Here is a 22,260-nt window from a genome sequence, read left to right on the forward strand (position 1 = left end):
GCAAGGGTCAATGTTGAAAAATTACTCATGTATATGTTTTGTAAATAAAAAACTATAATAATAATAATAATAACAATAATAATAGAGTGCACAGAGCAGTGAAATCTTCAGATTCTAAGGGATAACACCACCATCCAACCTCTTCATCTTTCCAATCCTGATCAATCTTGGAGTGGAACTTAGGTGGCTGGGAGGTGAACCTCACTCTGCTGCTGCAGACTCTAAGGAGATGTACCTGAAAATCCTAGATTAGACCTATAGCATAGAAGATTACTCTCAAAACAATCTTTTCCAACAAGCTCTCCTCTGAACCAGGGAAGGACTCACATCACAGTCCAGAACTCACTGTATCTTGGCACATGGCAGCCTAGAGCTTTGGCAGGAAATCTTGGCAAAATATGGCAGACAGTAAATTTCACAAATTAATGAAAAATGTGTTGGGGAGAATTGGCTTGAAGATAAGAAAGAGGCTTTCCATTTTTTCATTACAGATAATTTTATTTCCTGCTATAGTATAGTTTTGTTGCTATATAAAGATATAAGCCATGTTTACTTTGGCTAATTCAACAAATATACATTGAGAAATTAAGCTTATGAATATTTCAGATAATTCTTAACACAATGATACAATGTATAGTCAATCTTTAATAAGAATGAAAGCACAACTTAATAAGAATCTTAACTAGTCAATATATCTTTTAAAGTTTTAATTTTTTTTTTTGATGGGGGAAGAAAAGGATATATAGCTCTATTTGTTGTTCTGGAAATTGCAACGTGAAAATGAAAGCATGATGGAAAAATGTGATTCAGGAGGAGTGAAAAGACACATTTTAGACTAGATATTAAAAACCCTGAGAAAGAATGTGAGCTTTGCCACTAATTAGCTGCATGACTTCACAATTGGCTTCACTTTTCTGGGCTTCCATTTCCTCACTGGTAAAATGACTAGGTTAGACTACATGATCTTTAAAGTCACAGAAAATTCAAACAGTCTCTGAATCTAATTTTTTCTTTTTTTGCAATTCACTCCATGCAGGGAAGAGATAGCTGCCCTTCCTAGATAAATGTAAAACAGTAATATATAACAAATACTATCAGAAAATCAATTCTGCAGAATGCTAAAGGACAGCCCTTTATTTTATTTATTTATTTTTTGCTGAGGCAATTGTGATTAAGTGACTTGCCTAGGGTCACACAGCTAGGAAGTGTTAAATGTTTGAGGTCAGATTTGAACTCAGGTCTTCCTTAACTTTAGGACAGGGGCTCTATCTACTGCATCATCTAGCTACCCCAGTAGTCCTTTGTTTTTTGATTGAGTCTTTATCTTTTGCAGGGAAAGGGATCAAAGGGCTTTTGTTTTTCTTGATTCAATACATTTTGTTGCATCGAATATTACGGCAAGCAAAAGATGAGTTAGTAACAGAATGAATAAAGGAATTAGTTGAACGGACTTATTAAGACTTGAAGATAAAAATTTTCCAAGTGATACAGATAATCCATCAAGGAGTAAGAGAGTGCTATGGAAGTTACATATATCCATTACAATGTAAAGGGAATTAATTGGCTTATTATAGAATGAGAAAAATGTTTACAAAGGATTCTTGAGGATGTACTTGGCAATAGACTTGATGGCCATCATGGTCTCTTTACAGGTTGCCATAATCTGTGATTCTGGGAGGAGAAAACCATATCTGCCTCTATCTCGGAGCTCAAAAGCAAATGACCGCTTGATGCCAAGGTCATAAGCCCAATCTATTGATGAGCCTGAGGTTGGATCTGTAAAACATAAGTATTACATTAGAGGGAACTGTTAACAATTTTTTTTTCCCTAAGAAAAAAATTTACTGGAGCAAAGTTAGATAACAAAAGAAAATTATACATATTATTTACAACATTAATGCTGGTATATCCGATGGAATATTATCTTCCAGTGTTAGCAATATATGATAACCAAACTCCATTTTACCATTCCTAAATTGTGGCGTAATAATAGCATTGACCAGGAAGCTGAGGTATTGAGATAGAAATTAGACAGTCTAACTAGGGAAATTCCTGCTTTCCGGAAGGTTATTTTGCTGGGCATCTTGTTTAGGCAAAACCAATCAACAATGGGCAAAGATATGCTTTTAGTGACTCAAATAATGCAAATAGGATAATATTTTAAATATTCTTGATATGTGACTTTAAATTCCATTCTACAATGTCACCTGTATACACAAGTCTACACAAATCTACATGTATTGACTGACATTAGAGCAACTAAAATTTTTTAAATGAAGAGGGATTGATATGATAGGGTTTAAAAGCTGGTCAGCTTTTAGGCAGCTAGATGGCTGCCTAATAACCTGGTAGACAGGCATTCTGATTATCCCCATTTTACAGTTGAGGAAACTGAGGCAGACAGAGGTTAAGTCACTTAGCCCAAGGTCACACAGCTAGTAAATATCTGAGATTGAATTTGAATTAAGGTTAAAAAAAAAAAAAGCTGGTCAGAGATAATGTGTGCAGTGGACCGTTCATTTAGATCATAAACTTTTGATAGGATTACAGATTTTTGTCCTTGAAGGAACTTAGAAGCCATTTAGCCCAACTTCCTTATTTTATAGCTAGTATAAAATAACAGGAGCTGTCCAAGGTCTCCCATGCAATAATTCTTTAGCAGGATTTAGAGTCAGGTTGCTTACTTCTCAGTTCATCACCGTTTTCATTGGGGTACATTGCTTCCATTGAAATCATTAAAACATACACATAGGCATGCACGCACACACACACACACACACACACACACACACACACCTAGGATCTAGGCATTCCTGACTCCAGGTCCAGGACTCTACCCACTGCACCCACCAGCTTCCTGAACAAGAGTCATGGACTCAGAGAGAATCTAGGGAGATTACAATCTGCAAAGTGGGAAGGTTGGTGAGAAAGGATAGAGTTTCAAGCAAATGAAGTATTTTTAATGGATACAGCGATTATGGAATGTATATCAATGAAATCATATATATATATATATATATATATATATATATATATATATATGTGCTACTTATTAATGACATTGTGCAAGTCACTTAACCTCATTTCCCTCCAATATGTACACATACATATATAGAGAGAAACAGAGAGAGACACATATACACATACACATAGAGAGAGACAGAGAAAGAGATCAACAGAGACAGAGACAAAGGAGAAACATAGACAGATGCAGAGAAGCAGACAGAGACAGAGATAGATGGAGAGACACATACCTCTAGAGACATACACACACATACACACACAGAGAGAGAGAAAAAGGAGAGAAAAACAGAGAGCATCTTACTATTAAGATGAATTTAAGATTAAGAGGTGAAGGAAAATATTTTTATGAGTGAAAGATCAAATGTATAAAATAAGTTAAACTAAGGAAACATATAACCTCTCATCTTTTTTTATGCTCAATCTCATGATCTATTTATTTAACTGTATTCTTTAGGAACGTGACTTCTAAAACACAACCCATCAAACTCCACACATATCTTTTGAAGACAGGAACAACCTCAAAGAAAATTGTCAAATAAACGTGCCCCTAGGCAAGGAAAAGAAGCTATAAGACTGAAATCCAGCAAATGTTTGGTGTAGAAGAGGATGAAGAAATAAAATGTCAACACATAAAATCTGCTAATTTGTTGCCTCTTGATGAATATTATCCAATGAACAACAACAATACTATTACTTATCCAGAGTGTCCCAAAAGTCTTAATGCAGTCCAACTCTTAAATGACTTAAAAATCCCTTAAGACTTTTGGATTACTCTGTACTTTAATCTTTTCAGGGAAATTATGATTTAATTGATATACATTCCATAACACTTGAATTTATATTTCCCTGTGTCCTTTAAAACTGCCTCATTTGCTCTCTCTGACCATCCTTTCTCATCACCCTTTCCCTTTACAGACTGTACTCTAGATCCTCTCAGACTCCATAGCTCTTATTCAGGCAACTGGTGAATGGAATGGGTAGAACTCTGCACCTGGAGTTAGGAAGGAACGAGTTCAAATCCAGTCTTAGAAACTAACTAGTTTTGTGACCCTGAGCAAGTCACTTAACCTCATTTTCCTCATCTGTAAAATGGAGATGATAGTAGCCCCTATGTTACAGGGCTGTAGTGAAGATCAAATGAGATCATATTTGTAGAAACACTTAGCATAGTGCCTGGTGTGAAGTAGGCTTTATATAATTGATTATTCTTTTTCTTCTTCCCTTCACATCCTACAAGTTTGAAATAGATTGGTAGTAGAATATTTTACATCTTCATATCCTACATCTTCATGGAAATTTACAATCAACATAGTATCTTATATTTTATTTCATTTAATCACAACTGCCCTACAAGTTGGGGACAACTGATAAAGTGGATGGACAGAAAGACTAAGTGATATACATACAATGGCTAAGGCTTCTATCCTTCATCACTACTCATCCAGGCAATGAACATTGGGATGACTAGAATATTTGTGTTCATATGGGTTTTTTTGGGGAAAACCTTGGCCAATTTTTTCATGGTGGTTCCAGTTGGTATTAATGACTGATTTTTAGAAATGGTTGGAACTTTCAAAGATTATGGAGAACATCTTTATTCCACATGGAATAGTTTTCTTTCTGTAAAATTTCCCATGTGGATTAATGGCACTAAATGGAGAAGATATGCATTAATGGTAGGCAGTCATTTGTGGTAATTTTCCTCTACTAATGCATTGGGGCTTAGAGGAATGTCTTATTTTTTATGATACATGATGGCAATTGTTACATTTTACAAACCTTATTTTGCAAAGAAAAACCACAGAAGTTAGAATCAAGGGCATACTAGAGAGGTAGCTACAAAATGTGCATCATTCCAGATGGGTGGAATATAACTTGTAGTTTCTCATTCTCATCAATATAGCCACACGTTCTAGCTCCATTAAGGTTCATCATTGGATTGGCCTTTGATGGGCAATAGCTTCACAGAAAAAAGAGTAGAAGGGTCCTTCGAAGTTATCTAGTTCAACTCCCCATTTTCAGAAGATGAAATAGGATTGGTCAATCAATAAACATTTATTAAGCACCTCAATAGTTAAGACTCCTCAAAATGTTTTTAAACTCATAAATTAAAATATATAAAATTACAAAGGAAACAATTATAATAAGATAATTTAAACATAAAAAATTCTTTTAAAAATTAAAATAGTAGAATAGTTCTAATTATTTTTCCCATTCATGCTTACAGACTCCTCTGAAATCTGCAGATTCTAGGTTGAGAACCCCTGGAATAGATGCTTTCCAAGGGTCTTTATAGCTCTAAAGGTGATGATACCTCAAATGACAATAAGGCTATCAGTAATATACCTTTCATCTACAAGATATAAAATCTAGAAGATACTATGTCCTCTTGGGCCTTTCATACCTAGCATCCTACTCGTTCCATATGCCAGGGTAGTAGTACATTGAGTAGTTTCAACTTCAGAAACAAGACTTTTCCCTTTATATGTGACCTTCCTTTGGTCCATTTTACCTCTAGTTGTAGGTTTAGTGTCACCCTGGGTCTTGGGTCAGTCTGGGAGGGAAAGTATAAAGACTCTTGAGCCCCTGACTCGTGTGCTTAGCACAATTTCTGGTACATGGCATGGTAAGTAGCCTGGCTTATCAGGGTGCTATAATGAATAGACTACAGATTAGAAATGAGAAGATCTGGGCTAAAATACTACTTCAGTTACTAACTAGCTTAAAAGCTTAAAATGGCTGTTATTATTATTTCCATTTTACAGATGAGGAAACTGAAGCTGTGACATGAAAAATAGCTCACATAGCTGGTAATTGTCTGAGGTAGGATTGAATTCAGGTTTTTGTGTCTTCTGCTATGATTTCTACTTCTAGATATCTACTATATCACTTAGCTGCCAAGACTTCACATTTCAAGGCAACAGTGTTCATAATGGAATCGTGTTCTCTATGTTGACTCCCCTCTAGAATGTAGATTTCTTGAGAGCGGTGACTATTTAATTTTATTTTTTTGTTTCTACATCCTAACTGTTCCTGACACATACATTTTTAATAATGCTTAGTTAGAAAATAGGCACATAAGGCTTAGAACTTGGAGTCAAAAAATCTGGCTTTAATTCTCTCTTTAAATACTAATTACAGTGTGACCCTGGGCAAATCACTTTAGTACTTTATGCCTCAGTTTCCTCATTTGTAAAATGAGGGAACTGGACTAAATGACTTGTAAAATCCCTTTTGGTTCTAAAAATCTACATTCCTGTAGTTTCTGTTTTTCTTGGACTTAATTTTGGCTTGTCAAGCAGAGATGGAATTTCCTGGTTATGTAGTTATTATAACACAAAAATATGAAAATTTAACAATTTATGTCCACACATGGATAGTGAATAGACCTGTGGTTTCACTGTCATAGGAAACTCCAGCATGAGGAAACGATCTTTATCAATGTAGATTGGTATCTTCTAGGCAAGTTACGGTCTCAGAGAGTGGCTTAAGGCATGGAGAGAATATGTGACTTGCCTAGTGTCACACAATGTGAAAGAACTTGAATCCAGCACTTGAATTTCTGACTGAGGGGCCAGATCTCTACCCACTCTGTCATGCTGCCTCTAAAATGCCCACTTATTAAAACAAAACAAAGTGAAGACTCACAGATTGTTGTTGCAATGGGTCCATAGACATATTTTGTTTCATATCGAGTTGCTAAAGCTTCTGTGGCAAGTTTGGAAATTTTAAACTGGAGAAAAAAGAAAAGAGAAAATGGAAGATTAATAATATGTTTACTCAGCATCCAAACAATTGATAGAGGGGAAAAAAATCAACTTAACAGGTGATCTGGCACAGTGGAGACCCATCTAGAATGTTTTCCAGTAGAGTATGTCTACACAATGTTGGCATAACCTAAATATCAAATGATTTCACCCAAATCAATCAATAAACAAGCATTTATTAACGACTTAGTATGTGTCAAGAAGTGGATTAATTCCTGACATAGAAAGAAAAAAAATGAATCAGTCCCTGTCTTCAAGGAGCTTATAGTCTAATGGGAGAGCCAATATATACATGTAATCCATAGTGAAATTGTTGTAGTTCAGTTGTGTCCAACTCTTCACGACCCCATGGACCATAACATCCATGAAGTTTTCTTGCCAAAGATATTGGAGTGATTTGGCATTTTCTTTGCCAGTGGATTAAAGGGAAAAAAAGATTAAATGTCTTACCTACTCACAGATAATAAGTGTCTGAGGTGAGATTTGAACTCAGGTCTTTCTGACTAACCTAGCTGCTGAACTACTCAGCTACCTCCAATGGTGTAGCAACAACTCTCGGCTCTTTCCACAAGTTGGGTTGGGCTCTTTCACCTCATTTGTATACTTTGGCAAGTTAGTTGGTTCCTCATGGATGAAGGTTCCTGTGACTACTGAAATAACTGAGTTTAATACTTGCGGGTAACTCTTTTTATTAGCATGATGATCCATGAGCCCCCACTGGTGTATTTCCCTGAACAAATCAGCTATTAATTCTCAATTAATTATAACCAAAACATCTACTGAAAATGCAAAACAAGATGATATTTACAAATCATTCCACTTATCAATCTCAATCAAGCTTTCCCACTAATGCAATAATGTATGTTGGGACAGTAAAACACATTTTGAGTTCTGGTGAATCAAGAGACATGTAAGGAATAAATATAAGCTCAGTGAAAATCATATTTCTAGAATTCTAGACTTTGTTGTTCTCTTTCTGTCTCTGAAACTCTTCATGAAACTTTAAATAAATCTTTTGTGCAGAACAGATACCTCTCTCTATTGCGAACCTGAACTGATTCACATTATGCTTGACAAAATCCTCCTTGGACATGCGGCCTCAGCCAGACCAGTCAATATTCTAGTTACCTCTCTGCTTCCAAACAATTCCTCTGCTCAGCTAGATTTTCTGTAATTTCATCAACAGCTATAGAATGTATCACTCCTGGATTGATGTTTAACTGATACCTTTAGCTGCAGTAGCGATGTGCTCTATTTTCTAAGTTAAGAAAAGGTGATGAACCATATTAGAAAGTTAGCAAAAAGTTCTCTAATTCTGCTCTTTGAAGGCTTTGTTTTACTTTTCAGTGATGACCAGGACAATGTAGAGAACTATCTTCTATCACCTCTTCTATTCAATAGTAAATTATAATAGGGAATAGGGTATTTTTTTTCCTCCTTGATTTTCTTCTTTGCAGCAAGTAAAAATAGAGAGTAGAAGATTTTTTTTCTCCCTTGGTAGCAGTGATTGTCAGTCCCTACAGCTCTTCCCTGGCCAACCAGATTTCATAGTGACAAATTGCAAATTGACAGTGGGGAGAGAGAGGGAGAGAGAAAGAGGGAGAGAGAGAGAGAGTGTGTGTGTGTGTGTGTGTGTGTGTGTGTGTGTGTGTTAGGGTCCTTAACATGCCTCTGAAGTCTGTCCTTTCTGTTTTAACACTTTACCTTAGTTTACGATTAGTAATCAAATCCTTATCTTCTGTCTATAATCAGATAAATTACATTTCTCTTGTAATCAGAACAGAATCACTGAACAGTTCTAGTGTTCATAGATTCTAAATTCTTAACCTAAAAGACCTACGATTCTTAAATTTTTCACATGCAAATCACTGAGACAAACTGTGTTCTTCAACGTGCTATCGTTTGTCTTATACAAGAAGCAAATACTATTTCAGAATGATGAGTGAGACTCATCTTAGTTGCTTAGAAGCCCTGAGCAGAATTATGCCACATCCAAGTGAACTGTCAAGGCAGACTTAACAACTGCTTTTCTCAGAAGCAGACATGCCCCACACGAGGGAGTTGTCAAGGGTCACCCCCTTACATATAAATGTGAAGCATGAATACAAGGTAGTTTTAGGAGAGAGGGCACTAGCCGTCCTCCTTTAACCTTGTCCCTCCCTCACCATTGAACCTTTCCTTGAACAAAGAACATTTAAGCAAAGCCAACTGACACAGCTTGACAATATTTAACAATGTACGCCATATTCCACATCTGCTGTTCCTTACCTCTCTACTGAGCACTCACAGTTCTTCAGACTGTGATTATTCACTACGGTTCGTCAGAGTTCAACTCCCTTTTGTGTCATTATCAATTATATTATTGTGACACTGTGTACATTGTTCTCTTGACCCAATACCCTTTCTATTGTGTCCCACTGCCTTAATCACATGTGTTGGAGTTCCCAAATGGAGAAGATCAAGAAAAGCTTCATGAAGAAGATAATTTGAGCTGAGTCTTGAAGGAAACCAAATATGCCAAAAGGCAGAGGTGAGGAGGGAGTGCAATCCAAGGATGGGGATTCACCCAACATAAAGTGCTCCACCTTTGTTCTCACCCAGTGTGGTCTTCCTTGCTTAATCTTTCTTTATATTCTTCATAGCCTTCTCAACCCTAGAGATGCTGCCTTCCTCAAGTAAGAGGGCTGGAAGAATTCTTTCTTCCTACCTTTTTGTCCTTCCCGTTTTCTTGCCAATCCTTCAACATCTAATAGTTTCTGCCATCTATCGAAGCGCCCTACTGTTATAAAATTGATATTATCAGTGCTTCTCTAACATTACTATTATGAACTAACACTTGTACTGCTCCTTCCCCAGAGGAATGATTTTCATTCTATTTATAAAGCTTCAATAGAGCAGTGTCTGTGGAAATGGAAGGGTGCAGAAAGCGATTTCTTGGTTTTTATATTTCTTGATAAAGATACTGGAGTAGTTTGCCATTTCCTTCTCTGGCTCATTTTACAGACAAAAATTGAAACAAATGGTTAAATGATTTGCCCAGGTTAATACAATAGTTGAGGTCACATTTGAACTCAGATCCTCCTGGCTCCAGGCCCAGAATTCTGTGTGTTGGCTGCCCAATACTACAAATACAACCCTCAAAACATTTCCAAGTACTCAATTAATGCAGGGATCAGGTGATTTTCACAGATAAAAGTTTTTGCCTTCAATTGTCCAGACATAATGCTGATTTGTAAAACTTAAGAGTAATGTTTTTTAAAACAAATACATCATTGTTGCTTTGCTTGTGAAGGTGCATTCATAAAGATTGGGTCAGAGGACATTGGTGGTAGAAGTGTGCAAATTGGAGACATCATTTAAAAAAAAACCTACCAGTTCCTCATGATTCGGTGCCATGACCTTAGTGTAGCCATAAGGAAACATGAGCATCTGGGAGTAGGAGTGGATGGACACGTAGGCTTCTATTACTCGAATGTGACTTTGAATGAAGTTAACCACCGCTTTAGTCTCTTTCTCAGACTCTGGGGCCGCTCCTCTATATACTTCTGCACAAGGGTGATTTGTCCCTGGATCAGCTATGAAAAAAGAAAAAAAAAGATGCAGAGGATGGGGTCATTCATAGTCTGAATCCCCCAATCACAATTTAAGCTTCATCTGATTTAGATGTCCCTGTTACCTCCAAAATCAGACATAAAATGCTGTTTGTCTTTGAAAGCCCTTTATTACCTGCATTTTTTCTAACTTTCCTGTCCTCTTATAGTTTATCACTCTCCATTAACTATGTAATCCAGTAACCCTAAACATCTGGTTATTCCTTACACACAACGCACTAGCTCTTGAATCTTAGTATTGTCAATGGCCATTCTCCCATTGCGTGGATTGCTCTTCCTCCTAATCTGGGCTTCTTTCAATTTCTTATAAAGTCCTTCCTTCTGTGTGATACCTTTCCATGTCCTCCTTGATTAAACACTTTCCCTCTGAGACTACCCCTCTCTATATTTTGTTTTTATATGGTTATTTGTATGTTATCTCTTTGGTGAGCTTCTAATGAGCAGAAATGTTTTATTTTTTGACCTTCCTTTGTATTCTAGGTACTCAACAAAGTGAATGAAACAAAGTAGAATCCTAATGAATGCTATTTGACTGACTGATTACTAACACTTTTCAACATTCTCTCTTGTTCCTAACCTCTACTCTCAATTATCACTGGAGTCTAATTTCATATAAATAGGAAATTGTCCAAATACATCAGATTGCAATTACCTTTCTTAGTGCAACTCCTCCTCCCCCATCTTTCCTACATTTCCAATATCCTGGCAATGATGCCCACAAAAGCTACCAACTTCAGATCTTATAGACTTTTCTAATTAAAATTAGTTCATATTAACTTTTTTATTTAAATTTTTTTATTTATATATTTTTTCAAATTAACTTCTTAAAATGTAACTTATTTCCTTGTTTCCTTAAGATCTTAACTCAACGGCCACTTTATGCATGAAACCCTTCCTGATAACTCTCCTCTCAGTTTATCTTGCTTATATTTTGTTTTTGTTTCATATATGCTTTTATATGTGTATGCTGCTTCTTCTGATAAAATGTAAGTTTTTAGGGGACAAAATGATTTCATTTATGCTTTTGTGTACCCATTATGTGGCACATAATAGGTACTTAATAAATGTGTCTTGACTGATGAATGAGTTCTAGATGCACTATCAACTGAACTTAACTCCAGGAAAATTTGTCCTTTTTTAATTAACTCTGACTTACCATCATGGGGAATGACTGAGGTCCATTTCAGAAGAAAAGGATTTAGCCAAGGAAATATATAAGAAAAAAAGTGCTTGGAAATATATACTTGGTTTGTGACTGGAAATGAGTAAGGAGCACATATGATATATTTGGGGTCAATCTGAATTTTTAGTACATTGTATTATTTGGCAAGAATTCATATCTCTTTGGGGATGGTGGCAAAATGAGAAGGACCCAATAGATCAGCTCTCCCAAGAGGGATGCTTTCCTACTGTATTAAATTTCTCCAACTTCTCTCCCAGAAAGGAAAAAAAGAACTGAGACCTCATTCCAGATAAATGGTATTTTGGAGCATCAGGCAACCTTTTTTAGTCAATTTGGATGTATATGAGATTTTTGTTTTATTTCTTAGAAACAAAAAGTATTTCTAAGAAACACAATGATACATAATGTTTTATATTGCCCTTTAAGGGTTGCAAAACACTTTAAGCATTCCTTCATTTGATCCTCATGGCAATCTTCTTAAGGAAGGACTATGATCCTCATTTTACAGATCTGGAACTGAGGCTCAGAGAGGTTATCTGATTTGCTTATGGTTATACAGCGACCAAGTTCTAGAATATGAGTTATAAGCAAGGTTTCTCCTGACCCTAAAGCCAGTGTTACCCAAAATATCATGGTAGCAGTCTTAAATTAACCAAACAATTAGCCTTTACAACACCCCTCTAAAATAGTGTGGATTTTCCTTTGTTTTATATACAAGAAAACCATAGTGTAAGTAAGATTTCTCCATTTTTGGTATCCTAATTACCAAATGGTCTTGTCTTTTCTTGATTTCTGTGCCTCTGTTCTCTCTCTATGGGAATGTTCTTCCTTAGCTGAGTCTGTTGATTTTCTTAATATTTCTTAATACCCAATTCATGGCCACTTCCTCCTTGGATCTTTAATCCGCAACTGCCCCCTTGGTCCGCTCTAATGTTGGTGATGAGCTTCCTTCTTAGGTTTCTTTTGGATAAATCCACTGCACTTATGTATATGTTTAATATGATTATCTATATTTGTGTCTCATTCCTCTCTTACATTGTAACATCCCCAAGGACAAAAACAAACAAACAAACAAACAACTTATTTTCTAAACTGGGTCTCTCTCCCTCCTCCCCCTTTACCTTTTCTGGCTTCCTTTACTTCTCCCACCCAATATGGATTTGAATATAAAATCAGTGGCAGAGCTAATTTTGCACTCTGATCCTCAATACAGTTCTATAGCTTATCTTGAAAATTGTCTACTACTTACAGTTCCATGAAGCATTAAAATTTCTGTTGAGATCTGTGCCTATACAAGTAGGCATGTCAGTCTTTGCTCTGTTTTTCCTCCACATTCGGTCCTATGGAAAGAAATAATGGATGGGCTTAAGTGATCATTTTACAGCAGTGATTGGACAGTTCTGCATACTCTATGAATAGGTCAAAAGGACTAGCTAAGATCTACTTGGTTACCAGGTAGTAAGGGGTTAACATAAAGACACAAACCAAACTGACATTAATTATTGAAAATGGGACTGTCTTATTAACTGGATGTTTCACATTTAACTCTAGGTTTTTTTGTAATTATTCCTCATTGCTTCACCTGGGGATTGCCTTCTAGTTAATTTTTAAATATTTTCACCACTATAGCTTTTCATAGGGATGGATACAAATCATTCAACTAGTTTGAAACTAATGAATATAATGCATGAAAGTTATTTGAAATTTGAAATTTGAAAGTTATCTTACAGTCATAATTTTATGGGATCATAGGTTTAGATTTGGCAGGGGCCAAATCTTAATTACAGATGAGGAAATGGAAATCCAGAGAAATTCAGTAGCTTATTTAAAGATTAAGATGTAGAATTTGATCCCAAGTCCTTGGACTTTAACATTCCTTCTTCCTATTCTGCTGTTTTGTTTTCTTCTTTTGTCCCTATAACATGCCTAACTCCCCCAATTTCTTATAGTTTTTCCTATCTTTTATCACTTGAAACCTAGTAGCTTCTACCTAGGAAATGAAAAGCCCAGGTTTTCCACCTGGGCTATTTTATTCTGACGAGAAATCTTTTGCCTCATATTCTCTTGGCTTTTTTACATGGACAATTTCTTGAACCAAATAATATTCAGGGATACCCTAATTGTTGATCAGAGTTGGACCAAAAAGACCTTCCCAGTGGTAACCCATTACTCACTCTGTGATCAAGTGGCCATTTCGCTGTTCCTCAAACAAGAAAATCCATTTCAGACTGTAGGGATTTTTTCTGACTGCTCCTCATGTCTGAGATTCTCTCCTTCCTCTCTACTTTTTGGCTTCCTTCAATTCCAGCTAAAATCTCGCCATGTACAAGAATTCTAATGTCTTCTCTCTTTTACTTATTTATAATTTATTCTGTGGGTTATTTGTTTGTACATAGCTATTTGCGTGCTGTCCCTCCTATTCCTATTAGAATTGTGAGTGCCTTAAGATCAGGGACTCTTTTTATTTTATTTTATTTTATTTTTTTGTATTTCCAGTGCTTAGCACTATGTTTAAGAGCACATAGTAGGTGCTTAATAAATGTTTATTGATTATTTGACTTTTAATTTTTGCATTTGTATCCCTCTGGTTAATGTGGCAAAAAAGGAAAATGATAAATGATGGAGAGAATGTGGGAAAATTGGGACACTAGCATGCCAAGTTGGTAGAGTTGCTCTGGAGAACAATTGGGAGCTCTGCCCAAAGGGCAACCAAACTGAATATTCTTTGATCCAGCAATACCACTACTACGTCTGTATCCCAAAGAGATCATTAACAAAGAAAAAAGACCTGCAAAAATATTTCTAATAGCCTTTTGTAATGGGAAAATATTGGAAACTGAGGGGATAGTTTGGAATTGAGGAATGACTGTAATGTAATGTAATAGAATGTAATAGAATACTATTGTGCAATAAGAAATGACAAACAGGCACATTTCAGAAAAACCTTGGGAGACTTGTATAGACTGATGTAAAGTGAAATGAGCAGAGCCAGGAAGACACTGTACACAGTACTAGCAACATTATATGATGATCGGCAACACAGTGATCTAAGACAAGTACAAAGGACCCATGATGGAAAATGCTGTTTATGTCCAGAAAAAGAACTGATGTATTCTGAATGCAGATTGAAGCACACTTTTTTCACTTTATTTAAATTTTGTTTTTTACTTTTGGACTGCTTCTTCTTTCACAACTGTGACTAACATGTGAATATGTTTTACATAATTGCATATATACAACCTATATCAAATTATCTATCATTTTAGGAAGAGGAAAGGGGACAGAAGGGGAACTCAAAATCTTGTAAAAATGAGTACTAAAATTACTGACATATAATTGGGAAAATATTATTAAAAATCCCCAAATAATTATTTGTTAATTTTTAACGTGAGAAAATGACAGTATTCATTTTCTATATTTTCTATAGAATTATTCTGGGTAGTTTTCTCTTGGTAGGCTAACCATTATATCATTATATTACATTATATTAATCACTATAACAAATTCTGATCAATAGATCTCAGCTCAAATTAGAGCCCTTAAAATGTAATAATTTCATTCAGAAAAATAAGCATTGTTGGTGTTGGTCTTGTTTCCCAATAACAACGACAGAAAGGTGTTTTATTTCACAGTAAAACACAGGCCTATTTACAAAGAATCACTAATATTTTCAATTCCTTTCTTTGGTACATTAAGAAATGATACCTTCAGGGTTTTTACCTTGCACTTTCTCTCAAAGGGATGTAGTACAATGGATACCTTGGCTGTGATTTTTTTCTGCATCTCTCTAAAGCTTGATTCTCAAAATTAAATCTTTTGAGTTCACTTTTTGATCATTTACTTCCACATTTCCTTTAGAATTTTTCCAAGGTTACACATTATTAGAATCAAGCAGCATGTATCTAACCAGGTACATGCTTGCTCCTCAGCCTGCAACTTATATTCTTCTTATGCTATTCTGACTCTGGAGAGAGTGAATTATATTAACATAAAACCTAAATGAAATTATTAACTTGCTTTACTTAGAATATTCTTGCTTATATTTGTTATATTTATATAACTTGTTATATTTAGTATAATCACATTGGATTGGAAACATTCAAATAAAGAGCCTTCATACCTTTGTCCAACTCCAGATGTAGCCATCAATGTTGAATACAGGAAGAACATAAAAATTTAGCTTGTCCAGAAGCTTTGTCATAATTTTGTTTTTCCCATAGGTTTTGGCTGCCTGTAGGGCAGGGAGGAAAAAAAGGAAATGTAGTAAATTCTGGCTCTAATCAAATTTTTGGCAACTTTCAAAGATAGAATATAAACTCTTTGGGGGCAAGCATAGTATTTTATTTGTTGTTTTATCCCTGAGAACCTAATGTAGTGCTTTTCACATAAAAATTTTTCAATAAATTCTCATTGAAAGAATGAATTTCATTGAAGCTAAAATTTGGGTTCCATGTTGAACACAAACAAATATGCTAAAAAGACACCATAACATCCAGAACATTTTAAGAAGGTTTGTTACATAGTCCTGTCTTATAAAATCTTATCACTAGTGAGATGAGATACTATGAAATAAATATCTGATGGCCCAGGAAGAATGGAGCTTGGATAGCAGATTAACATCAGTGTTACTAAGGCTAAGAGTGAAAAGGATTTCTATTTTATACATTAAAAAAATAACAACAAAAACTACTGATCCCTATTTGTGAATGTAATGATGGCGAGAAATTGGGTAGGGTCCCTAACAAAAGTACAAGGAATCATCCAAAGGACAGAACATAGAGACCATCTGTGGAAAGGTTCAAGGATTTGGAGAGAGGTCAAGAAATTCTTCCTTCCAATTGAATTCTTTCCAGTTCTCTGGAGTCAACTCCAGACCTCTGCTTTAATGTAGAATCTCCCCTCTCCCCCGGGGTCACATGTAAACGTGTCCACAAGCTTTGGTGCTCTATAATTTATTTTCTGTCATGGGCTGAAGTAGTCCATCTCACACTGGAGATAAGTTCTCTTGGTGTATGTTACCCCAGGGACAAACATCTGTCCTGCAACCAGTGAGCTTGCCCATAAGTGCCATGGAATCGGCATGTATATGGCATCAATGTGTTGTCAGACTAATAGCTAGTAGAAATAGATGATGAAGAGATGATAATAGTGATACAATGGAAACAGCAGAGGGTGGAATAATAGGGGGTTCTATTAGTGATGAGAATTTACTGTGAAAAGATTCTTTAGAATTAGAATGGAAACTCAAGGGAGTATGGAAATTTCCAGGTTGAGGTATTCGAAATGTCTAAAGAGAGCAAAGCTTTGTGTTCTCAGCCCTTTAGAAGAAAAGTGACATTTTTATGCACAATGGTTTGCAAATCGGCAGTACTTCCTATCGGCCCCTGTGTCATTATGGCACAAAGTTTCCTACAGTTTTGTAAACTTCTAGTGTAAGAGAAAGGAGCTTAAAAGACCGTTAGTTTTTTCAAATTGAAAAAGATGAGTGAGATTCTGATTATGTTATCTCCTGGCAGTATCAAATTGAAACTGATCTGCGCAGGTGGAATTGCACTTATTTAAAGGGGACAGATTGACTCCAAAACATACTAGCAGAATGATGTTCAGAAGGGAGTTGTCAAGAGGTTCAATTTCACCAACCTGATAGACAAACCACTGGCAGAAGGCAGGAGAAATCCATTCTCGGGCGTGAATTCCACAGTCCATGAAAATGACCCTTCTCTGGCCACTCTTTTTTCCAACCTGTTTTCAGAGAAACTTGATGTCTTACTTTGCATAAAGTCACAAATTAAAACACACTGTTCACTTCTTAACTTAAAAATCTCTAGTCTGCTCACTGAAGTCCTCTCTTGAGGTAGGGGACACTCTCCCTCACTGCATTGCTTTTGCTTAGACAGGTAATTAAAAATTCAAGAGTGATATAAACTTAAATAAACTATTGCTTTCATTGAGTCCTATTTAATAGTCGAGCCAAATATTTAATAGGCTTAAAGGATAATTGTGGGGATGTACTGCTATGTTTTTCTGGAGAATCATGCAATACAGGTGAATGGCCATTAGTATTTAGACAGAATTCTTCATTTACTCCCTATTTATGCCAGCCAGTAAAGTGAATAGAACACTGGATCAGAAATCAATAAAACCTGAGTTTTAATCTTTCCTCAAACACTTACTAGCTGTGTGACCCTGAGTAAATAACTTGAACTTTAATTTCCTCATCTGCAAAATGGGAAAAGTAATGGCATAATAAAAATGGGAACACTAATAGTAGGAATGTTCTGAGCATCAGAAGTCATATTTACAAAGTGCTTTTCAAACCATCAAATGTTATATACATGCCTATTATTATTAATTTGTATTTCTTCATCTGGTATTTGCTTTAGTTTTCAAAATCTTTTTTCTACTATCTGAGTTGCGAATGAGATTATTTTCTATAGTATTTCTCATTTTAGAATTAGCACCTTTTAGTCAGAAAGATGAGTACTGACTGATATTTGCTCCTCCATCCTCCCCCCCCCATTTATTTAGTATATTTTCTCTCTTCTGCTTGCTATTTGTTAGTGTCTCTCCTTCCACTCACATAAATTTGACTAGAAAAGTCATAAGAATAAATAGTTCAAGCTTTTATTTTGGTTTGTATAATATCAGATCATAAAATCTGATAAATTCAGTTTGTATAATATAAGACCTTCAGTGTATGGCTTCCATCAGACTCTGCCTCAATTTCCATATCTGGAACGCAGGATTAAGTAACAATCACCATTTCTTTTCTTTTTCTTTCCTTCCTTCCTTCCTTCCTTCCTTCCTTCCTTCCTTCCTTCCTTCCTTCCTTCCTTCCTTCCTTCCTTCTTTCCTTTTTTTTTCTATCTCTCTTTCTTTCTATCTCTCTTTCTTTCTCTTTCTATCTCTCTCTCTTTCTTTCTCTCTTTCTTTCTTTCTTTCTTTCTTTCTTTCTTTCTTTCTTTCTTTCTTTCTTTCTTTCTTTCTTCCTTCCTTCCTTCCTTCCTTCCTTCCTTCCTTCCTTCCTTCCTTCCTTCCTTCCTTCCTTCCTTCCTTCCTTCCTTTCTTTCCTCCTTTCTTTCCTTGCCTAGGGCCACAGAACTGGGAAGTATTAAGTGTCTGAGGTTGTATTTGAACTCAGGTCCTCCTGACTTAGGGCCTTTGCTCTATTCACTGCAACATAATCACCATTTCTTATCTCAAGGTATGTAAGTGGGTTAAAATACAAATGTGAAGAAATTAGTATGAACTCTTAAAAAGCATTTTATTTTATTATCTTCAAATTAGCACATACTTTGTAACAAAACAGACAGATTTATTTACATAGAACTGTGATTTCCTTTGTGGAAAACTTAAAGTCAGGAAGCTATCGTTAATATATGTCAACCATTCCTCTACAATTTATAGTTGGAGATAGTTAATGAAGAGGGTAAGTGGATTGGACAATCATGTTCCTTGTATGCATCATAGAAGAAATTGAACCCAGGTTTTCCTGATTCAAAGACTAGTCCTCTGTCCACTATGCTGGCAGTTCTCAATTTTTTTTTTTTGTCTTAGGATCTTTTTACACTTTTCGAAGTTATTGAGATAGGTCTTTGGAGACCATTTATGGAGATCCATTTATGTTGATTATCTCTGCTGATATATATTGTATTAGAAATTCAAACTGCTAAAATTTGTATTAATTTATCTTTAAATAATAGTAATAAATCCACTACAAGTTTATGTGACATATTTTTAAGTAAAAATAATTATTTTCCAAAATAAAAAATATTAACGACTGGAATTGCATTGATTTACATACTTTTTGCAGATCTCTTTAATTTACTTAATATGTCTGGCCTAATAGAAGGCAGGTGGAATCTTTGAGTTGCTTTTCCATTTGGTCTGTTGTGATATTTGCATGAAGCATAGGAAAAAAATCCATCCTTACACAGAAATGTAGTTGCAAAAGGAAGAGTTTTGATAGGCAAATCATTAGTATTATTATGAAAATAGTCTTGATGCTAAGCTCTGCCTGAAAGGGTCTTGGGCACCCAAAGGGTCCACAGACTACGCTTTGAGAAGCTTTGCTCTAAAACCACAGAGTCTCTCTTAATTGTTAGCTGCTTCCATCACCACCACCTCCCACTACTACCTTAAGAAATATTTGTTTTTGTTTTTACCTTGAGAACATACATTGGATTATTTTCTCCAGTTTTTCCAATTTCAACACGAGAGATCAGCTCTGGACTCTTTTCTGTCATCCGTTGAGTCCAAGCAGCAATCTAAAGAGCAGAATCCATTTGAGGTGATTGAAGTACTTTGAGGAAATTCAAAACTATATAACAAAACAATGTGTGTGTGTAATGGTGTAGCTGAAGAGTTTGGTATTCTTTTTACATGTAGGAATTCTCTCCCGTACCTTGCTCCAGTCATTGTATTTTGAATAGCTGTGTCTGCCAGGAAAATCATCTTTCACATCAAACTGTTTTTCAATCTCTTCTTGCAGATCATAAATCAGGACTCTATTTGACAGAGGGATGACAAAATACATACTTACTAGAGAAAGGAAAACAGTTATCTTTTATTTGCAGCAATTCTCCCTTCCTTTCCTTTTTACATCAAAATCTGCCTGCTTTTGCTCCCTCATTACTGTTTTCCCATTCTGTTCTTAAGCCCTTACTAACTCTCCTACTCTCACCACCTATGTAGATAATCACGGTCCCCCCTCATGGGTCAGAACCTATAGTTATTATAAAGAAAAATACTTCCAAGTCCTCAGGGGAGAAGTCTGAAGCCAGGTTAGAATGGTCTGAATGAATTGGAGATACGGCTTCTGAGTTAACGGATGTAGCCTGGAACAGTACATTGGGGAATCCTGCTGGTGTCACAGTGAGGGATAATAAGCTCACTGCTAGCTTTTCAGGAATTGTTTGCTCAAGATATTCAGGTCTAATGTTGACCTTTATCCACATCTGTTCATATCTTGGAATATAGTTTCTACAAATGTCCCAATAAGGACAATTACTCAATTACTCCATGGTCAAATTTAAACCCCTTTAGTCTCATTATTGCCAACCACTTTTGAGTTTTATGGTACCGCCAAATCTTGGCTCTCTGCCCATGTTTAATTTTTCCATCAACTTTCTTTCTCATCTACCCCAACTGAAAACTTTCTCTCAGCCAACCTGTTGCCAGATCTCTATATTTCCGAATTTGGATTATACTGCAGAGGCATTGCATTATAGTAGGAAAGTTTTGGATTTCACATTGTAGGACCCAGGCTTAAATTCTGGCTCTCCCATTTCTGCACGACCTTGGCTGAGTACCTTAGCCTCAGTTTTCTCATCTGTGAAGTGAAGAGCTGCATTGTTTAACCTCCAAAATCCTCAACAACCCTAAAATCTATGCTCCTATTAACTTGTGTAATTTCCTATTTTTACAAACTTTCATTGGCTCCCTTTTACTTCTACTATTAAACACAAAATCCTCAACTGGATCTTTGTGGAACACAATAATTCAGATCTAAAGTATTTTTCTTGGTTTGTTTAATGTTATTCTTCATCATCAATCCTATCTTTCAGTCAAACTGAATTATTATTTGTTTCCCAAACTGAATAGTTGGTATCCTGATTCTGTGTATTTGTCTAAATCTCAGTGTATAAGGCAACATAACAGGAAAAACAGTCCTTTCTCCCAAAGTGCTTATATCCTATGCAGGAGTTCTTAATTGGGGGCTTCTGGAACCTTTAAGAGGTTTTTGGATGAATTTTAGGGGATCTGTATATTTGGACAATGACATCTTAATTTCATGAGTTGCTAGTTGAAAAGTAGCATTCTTCTCTCATGAATATGGGGGGAAAGCATCATTGTGGGAAAAGATCCTTAGGCTTCACCAAGCTGTGGAGGGAGTCATGATGCAAAAAGATTAAGACTCTGTGGACTAGGGGGTTGGAGCCAAGATGGCAGAATAGAGACAATCCATTTTAATTTTCAACATTTCCCCTCCAAACAGCTTTAAAAGAACATTTAAAATCAAAGTTTGGAGTGGCAGAGCCAACAAAAGATCTAAGTGAAACATTTTTTCATCTAAGAAAACTTAGGAGATCATCAGGAGAAATTTGCGACACAGAGTAGATGCCTGTCTAGAGTCCAGCAAAAGTAGCCTAATCAGCAAAAGCAGGATAATGGCAGCAGCTTCAGTAGATATTACAGTGCAAGGGTTCAGAAAAATGGTCAGAAAAAGATTACAAAGAGACCATTTGCTGGCATTTGTTACAGCTAACTCTATGGCAACTGTATTACCCATGTGAAATACTCAGTTGCAATTCTGTGGTATAGAGGAGTCCTGAGGGTCCACTATAAGGGATCAGGGATCCTGGTTATGGCTTTTAGTCATTCTAACATAAGAAGGGCTTGTGGCTACAAAGAACCTGAGGCTCTTTTTAGTTAAAGACAAGGGCATAGGAAATCAGTGACCATACCTCTTTCTTCATCATACTGTAGCAAAAGTACTGAAAACTCACTCTGAAACTAGCTCTGAAACTCGCTCAGAACTAACTCTGAAAATCATAGTATGAAAAACCTGAAGCTTGGGATAGTGTGTCGTCACCGCCAGGCAAGTAGAGGTCAACTTTAACATAAGATTCAGAATCAAGAAATAGGATGGGAAAATGAGCAAACAAATTAACAA

At 35.9% G+C, this 22,260-nt stretch overlaps 1 protein-coding gene across 1 annotated transcript in view; it reads right to left on the reverse strand.

Annotated features, from left to right (window-relative positions):
- Window positions 1-694: 694 nt before the first annotated feature.
- CPA3 (carboxypeptidase A3) overlaps window positions 695-22,260 on the reverse strand; it is a 32,237-nt gene continuing 10,671 nt past the window's right edge. The window contains exons 4-11 of the mRNA XM_003766101.4: window positions 19,990-20,092; window positions 19,751-19,852; window positions 17,226-17,327; window positions 15,706-15,816; window positions 12,835-12,925; window positions 10,164-10,366; window positions 6,673-6,757; window positions 695-1,776 (exon numbers count right to left, since the gene is read on the reverse strand). Coding sequence (XP_003766149.2) covers window positions 1,589-1,776; window positions 6,673-6,757; window positions 10,164-10,366; window positions 12,835-12,925; window positions 15,706-15,816; window positions 17,226-17,327; window positions 19,751-19,852; window positions 19,990-20,092 — 985 coding nt within the window. The 3' untranslated portion in view covers window positions 695-1,588. The remainder of the gene's footprint in view (window positions 1,777-6,672; window positions 6,758-10,163; window positions 10,367-12,834; window positions 12,926-15,705; window positions 15,817-17,225; window positions 17,328-19,750; window positions 19,853-19,989; window positions 20,093-22,260) is intronic.

This window comes from Sarcophilus harrisii, chromosome 3 (assembly GCF_902635505.1).
Source record: "Sarcophilus harrisii chromosome 3, mSarHar1.11, whole genome shotgun sequence".
Classification (NCBI taxonomy): Eukaryota; Metazoa; Chordata; class Mammalia; order Dasyuromorphia; family Dasyuridae; genus Sarcophilus; species Sarcophilus harrisii.